The following is a 19,139-nucleotide window of genomic DNA, read 5'->3' as shown; positions in this document are numbered from 1 at the left end:
TTATCAGTCTGTGGCGCGCCCTCATTAATATTCATGCGGCGGGAAGTCTGATAGGGATTCCTGGGACGTCTCCAAGCAACCAGAACCTGACGCAGCCGTCCCGCCCCTCCTCCGGTAGCTCCCTGCTCAAAAACAAGTGGCCCGCGGAGCTGCTGGGGGATACTGGGAAAGACAGACCGGACTGGTGGAGGTGTTCACTGATGCGGCTGCTCGGGCTCGCTGTGTCCGCCACAAAGTTGGACCGCAGCGGCTGAATTCTCACCAAACGAGCCACGCGCGGGTTGAATGGGGTTGATGGTGGTGTCTCACCTTGCAGCCCGGCGTCAGGAAAGCAAGAGGAGGTGAGGATGGACGCCTGCTCACATGGACGCGCTCTCTGCGGATTTATACGTGCGTGGCGCTGAGTGGCATTTCAGCCTTGACGTGGTTCATTTTTGTGCAGAGATCACGTCAGGCTGTTTCCTGAAGACGCGAACGACGTGTTGCGTCCATGCTCAGAAACCTGCATGGCAACGTGAACAAAATGAGAAAGGGTGTTAAATCAGTAAACTTGAGCACAACTTTATATTGCGCCATCAATCCTATTATGGGTCAGGCTCAGGTTGAAGAAAGGTCAGGTGGAGAGGGAAATAGTTATGTTCTTATTGTGGTATTGCCTTGTGTTGGTGTTTTTTCACCCATAAAAAGGGATTAAAGAGACAATAATGCTTTGAATTCTTGTTAATTTAATGTTGACTTGGCAGTTTACCAGTGGTGGAGAGTACAACCACATTAACTCAAGTACTGTGCTTTAGTATGACTTTGAGGTACTTCACCTGAGTGTCTTCATTTTACTTGCAGTACTTTTTCGCTCAATTCTATTAATTTGATACCTTTAGTAACTATGGCTACTTAGCAGATTCATATTAATAATACAAAACCCAATCAGCAAATGAATTGTGATGCATTGTTATGGAGCCTGTGCTGAAATTCATAAGCTACCCTGTTGTATGTACCAGCTGTTTACCAGCTGCAACAGTGAAGTGATGAGCACATTAATGCATAAATAATTATGACTCAGTAATATAATAAACAGCATTCTGAAATGGGCCGTTCTGTATAATGAGGACTTTTGCTCTTGGTACTCTAAGTTTAACGCTAACTTTTACTTAAGCAGCTTTTATTAATGCAGGACTTTTTAAAGTAATTTACGCTTAAGTAAGTATTTCCACACTGTGGTATTGCTACTCAAGGAAAACATCTAAGTACTTGTTCCACCACTGTACTGTGTGTATTTATTTTATTATTATTATTTGTTTAAAGTGTCATAGCCTCTGCAAGAGCTCTTAAATTTAACCCTCTTCCTGAACATAAACAACCACAAAAGAACACCTGTTGGTACTGATAGCCATTATGGGATTTTCTCTTTATTTGTCATAGGCTTAGGCCTTATGGCAGATTTTGAAGCACAGACTGTTATATTAAGTTTCTGTTGCCATCGCAAAGGAATCCAATACACCACAGTAATTGGGTGTTCACCCTCTGAATACCTTTTGTGTTAGGCTGCTCCTTGTGATCCTGCTGATGGATAATCACGCTCATATTCTGTGATGCTGCAGATTGGCGAGATACACGCTAAAGCCTGATTAGTTGCTGTGCAGTCATGTTTGTTATGTAGACATGCCTGCAAGTTCCAGAGAGCCAGACTTCATAAGCCAGACCAGGTTTTGGCATCTTAGAGTCCAGCACTGCAAAATAAATTTTACTGGTGTGGCAACGATGCAACTGGATGTTGCTGAGCAATCAAATTCTGCTGCGTTGAAGCCAGAGGCGTGTATGGGGTGATGCTCGGCAATTTGGATGATGCAGATGAATGGTCTTTTCCCCCCCCCTCAGCGTTTGTGCATTTGATATTCAGAATGTAAATTTTGGCTTCCTTAAGAGAGAAATTTCCATGCTGGTCTATTCAAAAGTGGCTGGCTCCACCAAAAGTACTCCTTATATAATCAAGCAGCCAACAAGGAGCTGGTTTGTGGTTTTTCTGTTGTAATGATTTTAAACCCTTTATTTCTTCATAACTGTGATCACAGCTCATTTAATTTAATTTAATATAACGTTTGCACAGACACACGCACACTTTCTCCCATCTTGTAAACCTCTTGGCTCCGCAGTACCTATTCACAATTAAAATCACCACTCCACCCACGGGGACTTTATAGACAAAAATGCATGTGCTATGGATTTTCATCCTCCTTCATTGGTCTCCTGTAACAATGTGGTCCCCAGACACACGCTGAGTCCTTCAGAGAATTAGGAGAGGATCGATTCTCAGGCATTCACAAGTCAGCTCCTCTGCACAGTGAGAGGTCTATTTTACCTTGCAAAACAGCCAAGCCTATCATTACACACAGTGACTTCACTGCTGGTCTGCTGTGCCCATTATGGAATAACTGAGCACTAACCACTTACTGAGTGCTTGAAGACTTTGTAAGAGGACACTGGGCAGAGAGTCTGCCGCTATTATGAGTGTGTGTTTGTTATATCATTTAAGAGGCTGCATTGAAGATTTAGTTTGTGACTTTACTGCGTTTCTTTTGGGCCTCCGGACTCCCACTGACAGCCCACTGTTTCTAAACTGGGTGGATTGAAAGGTGCTGATGTTTTGGATGGTGTCGCTGTGACATTTTTTACAGACATTCATCATCAGGTCAAAATTTTAGAAAAATGCTAAAAAGAAAAAAAAAAAAAGCCTAATGACATTCCCATCAGCCTCAGCTGCACTTTGTTTCGTGCTAATTATCAGATGTTAGCATGCTAAAACACGAAAATAGGATGCAGCATGTTAGCGTTGTCATTGCAAGCCTGTTAGAATTCAGCTCAAAATGCTCATTGTTGAATAGTGTTTAAAAAAAAAGGTGTAAATAAGGTGTTTTATTGTATTAGCTGTAAATAGAAGGGCTGCTGTAAAAGAGCGAGGCTCTCAGCCCCTCTCGCTGCCACTCGTCTGTCTGTCACCTCAGGTTAGTTAAAGCAACACACCCCGAGGACCGGCGCTGGAAAATTGCTGACTCATTTACAGTCCCTGTGTCGTTGCTATGGAAACAATTTGTTCCTGTTAAATTAAACTCCTGCACATGTGTTCCCTCGGCGTGCTGATCATTTATTATTTGATATGCGAGGAGCCAAATGCTCAATCTAAATCGGATTGCAGGATGACGGAGAGAAAAGTTTAATTACACTCAGCGTTCAGCCTGCTTGAGATATGATCCATCCCATTAGACAGCTGAAGCGTAACCTTTTTGTCAGATGCCACGTTAGTTTGGTCTCTTGTCATTTGGTTGAGTCAGCGAATGTTTCGTAACTTGCTTCTTCTCTTCTCTACAGTTTTAAAGATCATCTGCCTCTAAAACGACAATGGATCCATTAGAAATCCTTTGAGGATCCACTTCCCTAAAGAGCAGAGAACGTGGAGCGTAAACCCACGACTATGGTCATTTATAACAAAGGAAGAGCACATCAATGAAGAACACATATCATTTTTTACTTTGACTCACTTTCTAGGGAGCTTTTTGTATTTACCAGACTGATGACGGACACACCCTCAGCTCCTCACATAATGGTGGACCGGGCTTGTGTCCTGGAGGAAGCAGACTGTGGGGAAGACGTGGATTTGCCGACGGATGACCATCTCATGAACTTGAAAGCCTTGACGGAGAAGCTAAGACTGGAGACCAGGAGGCCGTCTTACTTGGAGTGGAAGGCCCGACTCGAGGCGGAAAGCTTCAGAGAGCCCGGAAATGGAAAAGTCCAAGTGAAATTTGAGCCTGAAGAGAAAGTTGTCGCGCCCAAAGAGGCTGCGGGGAAATCTGATGTGTTTCAGTCCAAGCTGCCGTCAGGTGTTCTGAAGGGGTTTGGGAACATCGACGAAGCTCTCAGTTGGCTGAGGAGAGAACTGGTGAGACAATTATTTACAGCACACATGTTTATCAGCTGTCTTTGGATTATGGAGCATTTTGCGTCTCTAAAATATTTAATTTTGTTTCAGCTGGATCCTTGAGGTTCAAGTACACGCTTTCACTCAGATTTTTAATTTGAAGAGCTGTGTAATTTTGTAGTTAACGGCCTGAATAGAAAATAACTTCTTGCTACTTAACTAATTAGAATTTAACAATGGACACAATGTCCAATTACCGGCCAGAAGAATCCCATTCACAGTGCTGAGTGAGATTGATTGGGACTCAGGCATCAGATGTTTGCAACAGGCAGTTTCTGCAAGTGTAATCGTTTTTACTCTGCTCAATTACTCTGCACATCCACCCACGGCTCATCAGCCTGGGCTGAGCACGCAAAGGGACGCCGTCAGAGGCAGCATCGTCCTCACAAAGACAGTGGACAAGAGGGATGATTATGATGTTTGCACGGACTTTTGCACACGGGCGGTGGACACAAAGAGATCAAAATTGAGAGAGCTTATGATGAGAAACTTGTTTGCGGATGTCCCACTGTGAGTTTGCTTTTTAGATTTTGCTACCTATTAAAGACTGAATGCTCAGACCTCCCATCAGTCCGTATCATGGGAGCCGTGTGTAAACTGTTGATGCAATCACACTTTGAAGTGAAACGCGGGCTAGATGAGAAGATTGACATCACACTCGTGTCTGTACGGTAAACATGGAGCCACAGCCAGGAAGCAATTAGCTTAGCTTAGCATAAAGAATGGAAACAGAGGGTAACAGCTAGCCTTATAGGTGGTGGGGGTTTTTTTTACCTTTGAACAGAGCTAGGCTAGTTGTTTCCCCCTGTTTGCAGTCTTTGTGCTAAGCTAAGCTAACAGGCTGATGGGTGTAGATTCATATTTATCGTGAAGGCATGAGAGTGGTATTGATCTTCTCAGCTTCATCATCAGCAGGTTGTTTGAGCGCCACTGTTTTCTCTCTCCATCAGACAGACATGCGCTTGCAGGACCAGCAGCTGGCGAGGCAGCTCATGCGGCTCCGCAGCGACATCAACAAGCTGAAGATCGAGCAGACGTGCCACCTGCATCGCCGGATGCTCAACGACGCCACCTTTGGCCTCGAGGAGCGGGACGAGCTGGCGGACCTGCTGTGCGAGTGCCCGGTGACCCCCGGGCTCGGCCTCTCGGCCCCGCTGAGGCTCATCGGCGTCACCAAGATGAACATTAACTCTCGCCGTTTCTCGCTCTGCTAGCGGCAGCGCTTCAGGCAGGAAATCCCCAAAACAAAACAGCTTGTCTAATACTGCCTTTGCTCCAGTGCAACATGCCAGCCATGGCCACGTGTTAGATAGTGATCAAATCCTTTATGCATTTAGGGTTTGACCACAAAGTTGTGAGGACGAACCTCGATGCAGACTCTGTTTTACGGCCCCTGTAATCAAAGACAGAGGTTTAGGTAATGTATATCATTTAAGAAGAAGAATTTGAGTCGAGTAGGTACATAGAAGTATCTTTGCCACTAAACTATACATGGCAGCTATATACAGAAAGCTCTCTGTCTCACAAACCGCAGCAGATTTTAGACCTGTTGACCATCATGACGTGCTGTTTTTAAAGTGAAGCTGTTTGCTGCAACTTTCATGCTTTCTATCAACAAGCAGAGATGAAACATTTAAATACATTTTTACTGCATACAGACTTCTGTATGATGCTTTCAGTGACAGTCGGGATTTTTTTGTCCTTTGTTCCACGTTCTGGATCTTAACCTAAATGTTTTGTGCTTTTAAAAAAAATGCCTTAATATTGATATAAATTGTACTTTAGCCAATGCATATTTGAGTTAGCGAGTAGTGCTGTATCAATTTAGCAAGAATTGTTTTTTTTGTAGAATATGACGAAAATGATTTATTCTTTCTGATGATCGTCAAGGAGCACTACTGAACTTTGCTTCGTATAAGTAAGGATGTGTTTAACTCTTGGTTGGAGCATTTTATGCTCTAGTTGTTCAGTTCCAGCCATTTAAGATGGCATTGTCTGTTTGAAACAAAGACATGGTTCAGTTTCTTGGATAAACATTGAATTATAACTCATCTAGATCTCTGCGTTTACCAAATGACATGATTATGTGGGTCTTATTATGCGCCCCCTGTTATGTCAGCAGTTATGATGGGATGTATCATTAGAGGTAACCTTTCCTTTCTCATTTTCTTTTGAGTTTTGGGGGTTTTTCATTTGAAAGTATAGTCTGAATGCACAGACCGTGCAACAGGAAAAAGGAGTTTCAGCGTTTAAGGTGCCCCTCCTTGTGGCCCAGATATACTATCACACAATCTGAACATAATCACAACTTAAAAGGTCTCACACACACCATCTAATTTGTTGGCCACAACAGAGCAGATTACGTCCCCCTGAAAGACAAGGTTAACATCTGTGTCTGCCACTGCTCAGGCAGTTCCAACATTATGATTAGCCTGTTGTACAAACACAATACTTGGCCGTTGCGTCCCCAAACACTGAGGCTCAGTGCCACCTGGCAAGAAAACAGCTGCTATGTCGACGTGATCTTGTGTTACTAAGCCGATAATCCCTGGAACGTACAGTACTTTCAAACCGGTTCGCTAAATTTTCATACCTTAAATGCCGCCTTGTTAATGCTAGCATGTTTTCACAAATGTGCTGGAAATAAATAACCCATCAAGAAGTTGGAAGCGTTACTTTCCCAGCCTTTAATTTGCTGTCGTCATGTCAAACTATCACCAGTGGCCTCTCATGTTTTCTTGCGGTGAGACTTGTCATTCGAACGCAGCATGAGCAGGGAGTCTTTCGTCAGCACACTGTTTATTAAAGCGCTCAGTGAACCGTGGAGGGATCTGGGAGATGAAGCATATGCAATAAAGATACACTGAACCAGCAATCTTTTTGCACGTGGATGCAGTGTACGTCACTGTGGGCCACTTAAACACAGAAGTTACTCATAACTAAGTTTTCAGGAATGGGATATCCTGCCATGTCCCCAAAATTGTACCTGTGCTTATTTTTTCTAACTACTGTCATGCACTGGGTAGGAGTTAGATGAGAAGATTAATACTGCTCTTGTTTCTGTCTATTAATTGCAGAGCCAGCAGTGGATTCGTTTATTTTAGCGTAAGGACTGCAGTTGGGAGTAAAGTAGTTTGGCTTGAAAGAAAGCAAAATCCACCTCTAAGCTTACTAATGAACTCTTTATACAGTATTTGTTTTGTTTAATCTGTACCAAAAGTGTAAAAGTCTCCATTTTTACAGCCTGGCACATAATCCCCCATAAAACGGCAAACAGTTTTTGTATGCTGTATTTGTTTCCAATCTTCCTGCTAAGCTAGGCTAACGGGCTGCTGGCTGCAATAATAATAGTAATAAACTTTACTTGTATAGCACCTTTCATGCAAAAGAAACCACATGCACCAGACAATGAATGTAAAATTAGAAAGGAGAACAAAACCCACTTGATAATAATAAGATAAAAGCAAGGATGAAAATAGAAGCTCTCCAAACTCTCTTATTCCTTTAAAACAGTGGCAGACCGCCAGATTTTGCCTTGTGTGCACGCTCTACCAATCAGCACCTCTGAGGCAAACAAACCAGCTTCATATTTAACAGATATGAGAGTGGCAGCGATGTTCTCATCAAACTCTCAACCCGAACATGAACGTTTCCCAAAAATTATTCCTTTAAGCTTTTAGAAAACGAATCTGGCCTCCTCTCTTCGAACGAGCCTCTGTCATTTCTACTGCTTTTGTTCTGCTAATAGCTGTAATCTGTGCACGCTGCACCAGAACTTGTGTAAACAGTTGGGAACCGCCCGGGCTCCCACAGTTCTGGGTATGTGTGAAGACGGCGGGGGTCATGAGGTTTTGCATGTGAGAGTCAGTGGAGCCCACTCACTGATCCCTGTGTCCCTCTCCATCTGGAGGGCCTGAGGTGGCACGTCATGAATGACTTTGCTGAGCCTGAGATTTTCATGCATGAGCTCCAGCTTTATGTGAGTTTATCGCTGCTGAAAGCCACCAGCTCCTTTTGACCGAGAGGCTGCCAAAGGGGCCATCACATGCTTTTTCTAACACGCTGCAGGCGATCAAGGTGGTTTCTTTTTTTTCTGCATCAACAGAATACTTTTTATTATTTTTGCGCTATTATAATGAAATAAATACAGTTGTTCCAAATGCTGCTGCCCAACAGCTTTCCCTGGAGTTTGTCATTAATTTCATGCCTAAACCATCTCATTTGCATGACAAAATGACTTGACAGGCATAAAATCTGGCGCTATCTCTGCCGCTAAAGCATGAAGACAGACACTTTATAAAAAGATGAAAAAATTCGGCGTCATGTCGAGAGCTGAAATAAGCAGTTGATCTAGATTTGGACAAACAGTATGATGTGAAACTGAATTGTGAGAACTTTCTCCAGTTAGATCTTAAAGAGGGACGCAGTCAGCTATTTGCTATCTTTACCTTTTGTCAGTTTTTTTTTTTTTTTTGGATGTTCACGGCTGAGAACGAAGCTGCCTTCCTGTTCCAGGAACTTAACAGATGTGACACCAGAGAGGTGGCGTGCTCACCATGACTGAGCTGCAAACTCAGGCATGAATGGCTGAGAGAAACCTCACCAAGGTGAACCACAGGGTGAGGCTGGCGAGAATCCCAGACTGCATCTCACGCCGAGCCTCTGTGTGCGAGTGTGTCAGCACATCTTTTCTCAGATTTACTGTAAGGACGAGACATTTAAGAGCAGCACATCCCAGACAAACTGCAGCACTCTAATGATGGGTTATTCCCCATTTTGGCTGTTTCGTGGATGCTGTCATGGAGGATGTGATGATAAATTTTCCTATTTTCTCATTTGTACACATTGCAAAGCTTTCACCGCTCTGTCTTTTAACCAGCAGTAACACTCTTAATTCTAATGGTGTGGAAATAAGAGCTGGGTCAGACTGTTTTTGTTGGAGCAACAAGGCACGTTGTGGACTCGTGAGGCTTTAAGCTTGACCAATTGAACCCCTGGAGTGTCGAGACACCGATTCTGACCATGTTGGATGTTGGAAAATAGATTTATGAGGTCAGAGGAACACTTGGACCAGGTCCTGGACACATATTAAAACATGTCCAGAAGCCAAAAATAGCTTTTAAAGCATAGCTTGCTATGTGGGATATTAATTTAGGAGAAAGTTTTGCTTGCAGGGTCCTTTTCATTCGATATGTCTTCTCTGTCTTTAGAGGCTAGTGGGCAACAGGGTCTTGAATGTGATTCATAGACGAGTGGGTGTTATAGATTTAAAGATATACAGTATTATTTGAATACCCAAATGTTTTCCAAGCCACTTGGGGGCACCAGAAACAAGCTGTAAACACACCATTTTTGACATATTGTGACCTTTAATGTTGATATGGTGAACTTGTTGGCAAACAGTTGCCCATTAGCACATCCAGCACCAACAACTCCACCAAATATCTGACTCCTTAGCTGCCAAATGCTCCAAAATGCTCAGCAAGTCACAGCTTATCCAGCCGGTTGCAGACTTCATCTGCTGTTTGGTGCTGGGCGGGTAGTACGGCGGGTGTATCAGTGAAAATCAAACCGATTAGTTGAAAGATGCTAAGATGCCCCGCAGAACTGAGGAAAGCTGCAGTTAGGTGGCAAATCTACAAGCAACCATTTTCACATAAAAGTAGTTGTTATCTTGCTTTCATTCCTGATAATGAAGCTTTCAGTGCAAGTAAACCCATCTGATTCTTATTAAGGTGATGAAGTCACTACAGAAGCTGCAGTAAAGATGCTAAACTCTTTCACTGTTTATAAAACAGCATGGGATCCTTTAATGACTTAATTAAACCAACTGATCTATTTAATAATTACTTTACTTTGAATGAGGCACTTCAATGAGTCATTCTGCTCGGTCTAAAATTGGATTAAGAGGAGAATTTACAGGAGGCCAATTAGGCTTCTGCCAAGTACTGTGAGAAAGCAGACGCGTCAAAAACAATCATTTACTCTCCCTCTGTACCCAAACAATGAAGCAGCATTGTTGCAAATGGGTACATCTGACCAAGAATAGCTCGTCTGTGTGATGAGAAAGAATCTGTTTGCTCGGTGAGATCAGAGGCTTCTTGGTTAGCTCATCCCTTTGTTGGAGGCAGACAGCGTCTCAAGCCAAAGCGGCGATCTGAACCCAGGTGTCGTGTTCCAGTCTGGACATGCACTCCTACACCTCTGCTCCACAACAGACATCCAGACGGCAGACAAACACCTGCTGATTCCTGCTTGTTTTGTACTCTTAAAACTTCGAGAGGAAAATCATATCAAAGGAGATCTGTAGAGGACAGAGAGGAATGCGCTCGACTCAGACTGTCCTGCCAATTTCTCGTCCCTCACACTCACAAAGCTAATCCCTCACTGTGAGGGCGACGTCCAGCATGACTGCTTTGATGAAACTCAGGCAAGTTCCACAGCAGCTTAGGTGCATCCAAGCAGATGATCGGTCAGGGAGGATCATAATCACATTACAAAACCTTCACCTCACCTGTCAGTTTTGGTGCATGAAAGTCAAATTAAACGAGGAGGTTAGTCTCACTTTAACCACGTGTTTTAAAAGACATCACAATGTTTGGAGCTTCACACCAATCCATTTAAAGTAGCTGTTATTTAATAACCATGATTTGCTCAACAACTGTAGTTACAGTTCATAATTAGCTGTCTGTGTGTGACAGACAGTTGGCAGCAGTACTGCAGTGTAAAGGCACAATGACAGATACATGTAATGTGTCAAGACATAACAAGATGACCTGCAGGAGAAGAACAAAACTCTTAAATCATAAATTTACATCGGCCATAACTGGCTTTGTCAAATACAGTCCCCACTCAGTCGCTTGAACTGGATGAGAATTTTTGTTTTTACAGCATTTCCTTGGTCAGTTTGAATAAGACAAATTTATATAAATGAGTAAACACTGGTAAGAAATGATAGTGTAAAAACAAAGTGGTACACAAATCTTACTGGAAAACAAAATTATATATAGCAAAATGTTACACTCTCACAGCAACATGCACATGTGACATAAATGAGGAAAACCAAAGTTCTCCTTGTGGATGAAGCTGATTGACCTATAATAATACAAAAAAGCACAAACCAGCACATCCTGTCTTCACCTTCTAAAAACATGTAGACAGCCCTCTGATGGACCCTCCAGAGTCTTTGAGGCGATTCAAACGGACTGGAGAATTCTCAAAGACTCTGGAGATTAGCGCTACAATGCTGACAGCAGTGGCAGATACTGCCAATAAATGAGTACAAAAATCTAAAGGAACTTCAAAAATATATCAGAGGCCATGAATCCAAAAATAGGGAACTGACTGCGTGTCACCTACAGGGTCTGCATAAGTGCATCTGCTGACTTCATGTTTTTGTGGTAACAGGTTGAGGTTTTTCGCAAGTGCGCGGGGACTACGGAACGTCCTCTTGACAATTAGAGGAAAAAACAATTAACCGGTTCTCAGGTCAGTGCTAAGGACCACCTTCATCTGATCCGTTCAGCTCATGCCCACTGTTCGTTTGAGGATTGGCTGCCATTCTGTGTCAGCTCTTGCAAAAAAAAACAACAAAAAACCTCCCGTTGCTCGCCTTGTCAGGGCGTCACTCCCTCCTGGTCCATGCTGCAGCCGAGAGCTTCGATGTCATTGCTGATGTCAGTGATCATGCGGTCCCACTCGTCTCCCTCAGAGGCGTCCTGGCCCTCGTCCGAGGCAGCGCTCCCTCCGGCTGCCCCGTTACCATTGGTGGTAGAATCGGAGGCGGAGCTGGCCGTGCGTCGGTAACGGCCAAAGCTGTCTGTAATGATGCCTCGGCCGTCCTTCACACCAATGGTCTCGAGGAAATTCTCAAAGTGCTGGCTGTCCTTCTCTGGTATGAAGGGACGCAGGCCTGCAGGGACACATAATGCACATGGTCACGGACTGTGTTTGACGTGACATCTGTCCTTTTAGCAAAGGTGTACAACAAATGCGTTTGTGCTACATTTCTATTCAAAAGCAGGTGGATTTATATTATTGAGGAGACGCCAATGCAGATGGAACATCTTGGTTTGAATAATGTCTGACATTTTCATGTAGACATGAAAGTGGGTCTGAAACTGCTGAAACTGGCAAGAAAACCGGAAGCGACCGTGAGGCGTGGCTCTACCGGTATAACAATAATGTGACACAAATGTCTTTTTTGCATGTTTGTTGTGCTCTTCTATGAACAGTTTTAATTAGATTGCTGATAGAACAGCTTCCAGTTGATTCCAACATATTTTCCAGTTGTAACTGTGTAACAGCCAAATGTTAGTCTGCTTTTCAAACCAACTTCGTGCTTGAACTTCTCCAGACTGCACTGAGCTTGATGATGGAGGTCTAGTTACAGAAATCTGCTGCATCTTAACTAATGGGGAAACAGTGTGGTCGTACCAAGTAGAAGGAACTTCCTGCTGTCCCCATAGAGCTGTCGCAGGTTAATGCAGAACTCATGGATGGAGGCACCGTTACGGTATTCATGGAGCAGGGTAGCAAACTGCTGGATCTCCTGTGATGACAGTTTGGTCCGCAGCTAGTAGGGGGAGAGATTGAAAAGTCAGAATAAGAATTAGTACAGCTTGAAAAAAATGTCTTACTACTCTGGAAAACAGACAAAGGAAGAGAAGGTGAAATCGTCGTACTGTGGTCATGTAGTCCTGCAGCAGCTCTGCAGCTGTGGTGCTGAGCTCCCCTTCACTTGCCGTCTTCGTCTGAGGGGATGCTGGGGTGGAAGCAGATGGAGAGTTCTCTTCTGCCTCCATAGAGCCCTGGAAAGGACTGAGAGAAGACGGCACCCCTCGTAAGTGACAAGCAAGAGTGAACCACTTTACGCTTCTTGAGCACTGTGACTAAAATGGAGGCCTGTCATTAAGGCAGAACTCTTCACCTGTGTACTTACAATGTGTTGGCTTCCTCTTCATAGGCCTCTTTAACATCCACTTTACTTGAAGAGTCATCTTCAAAATAAAAGTACATATTTACATCGACTTACTAGCTTGAGAGGGAGGTAAAACCAAAGACACCCAAAGAAGAAAACAGCATTACACTGACGCATGTTACATCAAATCACATTTACAAAGCAAACATAATTGTGAAGCTTGTTTAGAGAAATAAAATCAATATCTGTGAAATTGGTCTCATTCAGTTAGGGTTAGGGTTTTTCTCGAGCGAGCAAGTCTGTTTTTCCCCTCACCACTGTATAGAGAAAGGTGCCTGGTAGGTGTAGTTGCTCCATCAAAAATGGCTCTGTCCAAGAAGTCGATGGTTGATTCAGTGTAAACGATCTGAAAGACCTGGCTGAGCAGAAGACACAGCTCCTCTGCTGCTGCCTAAAAGACAAAAAAAAGGGGACACCATTAACAATGCACTCTTCTGCAGAGATTAATTGATGACAGTACGTAATACGTTTTTGTCATGTCAGCATTATCTTGACATCCTGTAACTTCATTTGAAATTATCCCTGTGTGAGACTGATGTCAAGTGCATCATCGCTTAGCTGCAATCTACCATTTGTGGTCTTTATACCACTAGGAAACATCGCTGCAGATGCAAAAGAATACCTTATTATCAACGGCCAGCACAAGCAGGCAGCAGACTTCTACAAGCACGGCCCCACTCTCTGATAAGGAGCTCAGGGTCTGGGACTTGTTGAGATCAGGACACGAGCTGGGACAAGGAGAGCCTCCTGACTCCTGGGCTGAAACGCATCCAAAATACATTATATACACATAGAAATACAAACAATTTGATAACTCAAATGTTGAATTTTTGTCAACAGACACTATTTTGGCCATTTTTGAAATATGTGAATCCAAATTTTTTTTCATTATTGGGACACATTATTTGAGTTACCAATTAATTTAATTTCATTTTTCATTGCTGGTTCCTCTCCCAGAAAGATGCTGATTAAGCACTTGTTTCAAATCTGATTTCACAGGACTTTTTTTTTTTCTTTTACCTGTTTTGATCACCACGAGGTGCAAAGAGTCGTCCCTGATGTAAGAGACAGCAGCAATATCATGGATGGGCACTCTAAGGATGATGTCTTCTCCATCGCGCCACACAAGCTTTATGTTGTATGCCGACAGGCTCACCACTGCGTCCTGTTCTGATGTCAGCTGGCCAGCCAACTGATGAGACTTCTGAGGATCACAGAGGCACACAATGTGGGTAATTACACCAGATATGATAGATATTAGACAGCACATCATCACGTTAAATGCTCTCACTCAGATACTCACCCTTGCAGTGTCAATGAGCTGCAGCACTTCTGTGCGACTTGATGGGTTCAAGTATCCTGGAACTGATGTCAGCTGCCCCAAATACTGGACAGAACACAAACTATTCACTGAGAGTAGTACGAAAATCCAAAAAACGTAGTGTAACTAATAGCCTATAAATCATTATTTCCTCTGAACTGAACAACATTACAACATTTTAAATATAGTAGTAGTCACACTCACTTTGACTTCCTTCTCAATGTAGTCATTGAGCAGGATGTCCGGGTCGATGCGGTGGTCGGGCTGAGAGAGTGAGAAGGTGTGGAGGGCCCTGCGCTCAGTGGCTTTCTCCTGAGCCTTCTTGTCTCTGCCCTTCTCTCCTTTCAGGAAGACTCGCTTGAACGGAGACACGATGCCAGGCTGGCGAATAAAGACAAAGAGAGTACGTTTACTAGTTTACAGTAGAGTAGATAAGATAAGATAAGATAGACTTTATTTATCCCAAAATGGGGGAAAATCATGCGTTACAGCAGCAATAAGACGGAGTGCAATATGTGTGGATATGTAGCATTTCAAACTCTTTCAGTTATAAACCGGTGGCATTGTATGTTTCAATGCAACAATACATTACTAATAGTACAGGACCATTCATATTCACCATGTACATAAAGTTGAAATGAGTAAAGCAATTGCAAATGCAGTGCAAGTTCAATGCCCCACCCCCAAAAACACAAGCAGAAACTATATGAAACTTCTGTTGACTGTGGTACACAGTCGTTGTCGTTTCTGCTGACGCTGCCTGTCCTCGCTGTGCTGGTAGCTGCAGATGGACTCTTTGAGAGTCCTCTGTGTTACCCAATATGTGTTGCTCAAATGTCAACAGTAGCATGTGCAAAGGAAACTCTGCGTTTTGTAATACTGGAGTGGTTTGCAATTGGAGTCAGTGTAAAAATGATGGAGAATCACATTTTAACATATAAATCATGAAAAATGGAACTCAAATCATCAACGAACTGCTGCCACGTGGAAAAAAATTAATTCTCTTTCTTTTCTCAAAAGAGTTTCTGTATTTACTTTTGAGCCTCTTCACTGCTTTGCTCTCAAATGACCCATAAAAAAACATGCAATTATATCATTCTGTAGCTCTTGAATCAACAGGTAAAATGTCAACACCGTAGCCTTGACAGGTGTAAGCCTATGCATAATGCATAATACAAATAATTTCAAAAACTTTTAAAAAGCCTACCTCGTTCTCCATGAACCCACTCACTACAAGAGTCTCCTATTCAACAGCAAGCACACAGCCTGGCAGCTACGCTCGCACTGTCTGCACAAGTCACCTGCTACCTCCACTCACACACAGTGACAGCTGCCGAGTGGTGACATACAGGATCAAACGCAGCGTGACTGTGTACGTGAGGGGTGTGACCCCCCCCCCCCCCACAGAGGAAGGGAAGTGCATCTGTCGCTGTACTCAGGCACAAGTACAGGAAGGGGACTAACCACAACTTCCTGTGATGACACGCGCACTGATGCTTTGAATTTTGACGCTGCAGAAGGCCGTTTCTTAAACGTTCTGGGTAGTTTTGAAAACCGCTTCACAGATGTTGAAGAGTGTGTGGTGATAATCACTTTTACTCCAGATCTTCAAATTTTATTGTGATGTGACGACTGCTGCCTTTAATCAGTCGCTCTCAGGACACAACTCTGCAGATCAAAATCCATACATATCACTCTTAAACCACATGTTGCATCTGCATCACTGTTCATGCTGCAGATTCAACAGGGCAAAAAGTGCAGATAATGACGTAGCTCTATAGGACTTATTTCCCTTTTTCAATCACTTCTCAAAAGGTCACTGAAACAAACTTCATAATTAAAGTTGAGCATCCCATATAAAACTGCTGAAATCAAATGATGAATTCAGCTACCATAATTTGGTTGCTTGATGTGTTGACATTTGATGACAGACTTTAGTCTTCATAGAACAGCACAACCTGTGACCAGTGCATTATTTAACAGTTTGGAGCTTGTGAAGACAAGTGCATTAACATTTTATGGTTTCTCCTTGTGAAATGTGAGACTAGAGCTACCATTGTTGACCCCCCTTTTTTTGGGTGAAAGTCAGTTTACAAAGAAATATAAGTGAGGACAGAGAATGGTGTCTTTATGCTGTGATGGCCAGGAGGCCAACAAGTGCAGGTGGACTTTCAAACTGTCTCACACATGAGAACAATGCAGGAAAACTTACAGCAGATCAAGAAAAACACCGCTGCTTTTCTCTAACCTGCAGCACTTTCATTCAATAAACATGCTCTTCATTCTTGATTTGATCAGAGTTTGTAAGACATTCCCATCTGGCCTTGAAGCAAGCAAATACATTGGTTGTGTAAGGGAAGACAGCATTCCCTCTGCAGTGTTCCTGTAAGGTAATTGAATTGTGCAATTCTCTAACTTTTCCAGACACCTCTGACAGACAAATCCCAGTCGAAGTTACATGCTGTCCCAGAGATTCCTTGACATGGAGGATGCTTTTGTAAATGAGTTTATACAAATCGGTAAGCAAAGTGAAAAGTAACATATGAAGGGGTCTGAGCTTTCACTTGAACCTGTGTAATGATGTCTGTAAGATGAATATAAAATACATCTAGAGCAAATGCTGTTCACTATCACCGCCAAGTGGCACAAACAAGAACTGTACATATTGGTAACACTGATCCCTATTACAGATCATCGACTCTGAACAGTAGGTGCTAAGCCTTGTTGGAAGAAGTACACATTTTCAGTTTGTTTCTGGCAATAAAATGACAAAAATCATAATCACTTTCATGAAGCTGAAACATTAATTGGTGCTGAGATTAAAAAGAATATTTCCACCTGAGGATATCAAGAGATTCCAAAAAGCTAAAAGACTACAAGGCAAGTGTAAATAATTTACTATCTTTTTGTGGTCACAATAATAAGGCAACTTATGATCAGCAATAGGTTTTTTGAGATCAGGCATTGGGTTTGTTAACACTGCTGACAAAAACATTTCCTTGCCCCAACAAACCGTCTTAACACTAGGATATCACTTCATTTCCGTGCAAATTCCCCTTCATATCAGGAGGAGGTGGAATTTGATGGGAAGTAACTGCAGTGTTATTGTCACGGAAAAATGATGGAAGGCGGAGCAAAACCATTGCTAAGATGTTCACCTCAGACATATCACTGCTCATTAGGCTGCCCAGGCTGTGGGAGCTGGTCAGTGTCCTGCCCTGTGCCAGCCAGAGGAACAGAGGGGAAAATGTCCCTTGTGTCTGCTCTAACACGCAGATCCGTGTCCATTTCAAACGGGATCATAAGGTAATATGTATGTCCCGTACGTGTCAGACGAGGTAGGGTGGCTGGCACAAGCAGGGAGTGCTGCTTCCCTCAGGCATGACACTGATAGCCGCTGCCTGTGACAGCCTGTGTTGACCACACAGATCATCCATGACCCACGCCAACACGGCACAACGAGGGTGATGACTCTGGGAAACCTGGCTGTGTGTACATAAGCTTCGTCACGATACTGACACTGCGGTTTATGACCGTTTGTATCACCCTCACGGTTTATAACACCACAACTGTTAATACATTAGCCAAACGGTCATTAATACAGCAACGGCCGCTAATATCCTTTTAAGTTAGCGTTACCACATTTACCACAACGACCGCACACTACACCTGAACACATTTTAATGCAGTACAAAGCGAACAAGGCAAACGAAGTTGAAGTTGATATTTTTTGAAATATGAGAAATAAAAACTTCGTGAAGCTCATGGTAATCTTGAACTGAGACGGTGACGTTTTAACCTTAACTTCTAACACTTCACTCTCCTCTAGACTCAATCTGTTGCGCCTTAACTTACCTTTATTTAATGTCTATTCGATGAATTAAGTTACACATTTCTCCTCTTTAAAGCAACGCTGGTTGATAGAAAAAACAACATATATTTCAGCGTGTATCGTGAGTTCTTTCCCCCTGTCTGTTCATATTTACTTGATAGTTAGCTGAACTTTAGCCATTTAACAGCTGAACTCCCCCGGTCTCACTAGCTAGTAAGTTAGCATGCTAGCTAATCAACTTGCAGTACAAAGTAGCCTATGTCAACTGCCCGACTTACCTTTTTCACTTTTTTCACATCATCCTCCATGTCTATGTAAAGGTCCTCTTCTTCATATTCAGCTCAGCGTGGAGATCCAGGTGAGACAAGACATAACCACTGAAGCTTTTAACCAGCACTCATCTGACAGTAGTTAGATTACTAGCCTATCTTAGCTTAGCCTAGCCTAGCCTAGCGTTGATAAAGCGATGCCCGGATTTGAGCCGATAGCGAAATGCCATCCTCAGTTTTGCCTTATCCGTCAACCATTAGTTGAAACGCCGGCGTTCCAGCAGCTTGAAAATGATATGCTTAAGTGGTGCTAAAACAGCTAAAGAAATAGTCTGTAAACAAGACAAACTCGGATAAAACAGGCAAAACTTTTCAATCGTGCCGCCATTTTGGGCGTTGAACTGTGGTCCAGCATGCTTTGCATTGCACAAACCAAAACAGCTGCTCCTGAGTGGCACAGTGATAATACCGCGTTCGACCGCGCGGAACTGCGGAGTCACTTCACCTTTGTTACCTTAACTTAAGAAGATTATTAATGAATTCATTGACAGAGACTCACATCAGACCAAAGAATTACGGCCATACAGACTGCTTTAGTTATTTTTTGTTTGCTTGCTACAGCCCCCTTTGCTAACTACTTTATGTCTCCTTAGAAGAGGTTGAAGTTTTGACACTTCTGTCCAGTCTTCTTCAGGAATGGCCCCAAATCACAATTACTGTCAATCACTTAATTATGCACAAGATCTGTAAATAACAGCTGATAT

The 19,139-nt window shown here is 43.0% G+C and overlaps 2 protein-coding genes across 3 annotated transcripts; one reads left to right on the top strand and one right to left on the bottom strand.

Moving 5' to 3' along the window:
* The first annotated feature begins 134 nt into the window (after positions 1 to 134).
* Positions 135 to 8,133, top strand: fam167ab (family with sequence similarity 167 member Ab). Its single transcript, XM_070987401.1, has 3 exons — positions 135 to 341; positions 3,364 to 3,934; positions 4,924 to 8,133. The coding sequence occupies exons 2-3, from the start codon at positions 3,566 to 3,568 to the stop codon at positions 5,185 to 5,187; spliced, it is 633 nt and encodes a 210-aa protein (XP_070843502.1). The 5' UTR covers positions 135 to 341; positions 3,364 to 3,565; the 3' UTR covers positions 5,188 to 8,133.
* A 2,456-nt stretch (positions 8,134 to 10,589) lies between these two features.
* On the bottom strand, positions 10,590 to 18,800 carry ccm2 (CCM2 scaffold protein). 2 transcript variants are annotated; one of them, XM_070988186.1, is made up of 10 exons: positions 18,385 to 18,800; positions 14,479 to 14,655; positions 14,257 to 14,340; positions 13,974 to 14,157; positions 13,576 to 13,712; positions 13,209 to 13,344; positions 12,915 to 12,972; positions 12,658 to 12,793; positions 12,410 to 12,548; positions 10,590 to 11,885 (listed from the first exon to the last, which is right to left on the bottom strand). In XM_070988186.1, the coding sequence occupies exons 1-10, from the start codon at positions 18,412 to 18,414 to the stop codon at positions 11,590 to 11,592; spliced, it is 1,377 nt and encodes a 458-aa protein (XP_070844287.1). In that variant the 5' UTR covers positions 18,415 to 18,800; the 3' UTR covers positions 10,590 to 11,589. The 2 variants fall into 2 exon arrangements, with proteins under 2 accessions (XP_070844287.1, XP_070844288.1); XM_070988187.1 differs by lacking the exon at positions 18,385 to 18,800 and adding an exon at positions 15,482 to 15,576.
* Between the last annotated feature and the right edge of the window lie 339 nt (positions 18,801 to 19,139).

Source organism: Chaetodon trifascialis, chromosome 19, assembly GCF_039877785.1.
Source record: "Chaetodon trifascialis isolate fChaTrf1 chromosome 19, fChaTrf1.hap1, whole genome shotgun sequence".
Taxonomy (NCBI): Eukaryota; Metazoa; Chordata; class Actinopteri; order Chaetodontiformes; family Chaetodontidae; genus Chaetodon; species Chaetodon trifascialis.
This window is presented reverse-complemented; position numbering and strand designations above follow the sequence as displayed.

Bases quoted from the DNA above. Each gene is read 5' to 3' on its own strand.
- ccm2 (XM_070988186.1), bottom strand. From the start codon at position 18,414: ATGGAGGATGATGTGAAAAAAGTGAAAAAG. The intron at 12,549-12,657 runs GTACGACGATTT...TCCCCCTACTAG, and splicing joins TGCAGGACTACATGACCACA to CTGCGGACCAAACTGTCATC. The intron at 11,886-12,409 runs GTACGACCACAC...GTGTCCCTGCAG, and splicing joins CAGGAAGTTCCTTCTACTTG to GCCTGCGTCCCTTCATACCA.
- fam167ab (XM_070987401.1), top strand. From the start codon at position 3,566: ATGACGGACACACCCTCAGCTCCTCACATAATGGTGGACCGGGCTTGT. The intron at 3,935-4,923 runs GTGAGACAATTA...TCTCTCCATCAG, and splicing joins GTTGGCTGAGGAGAGAACTG to ACAGACATGCGCTTGCAGGA.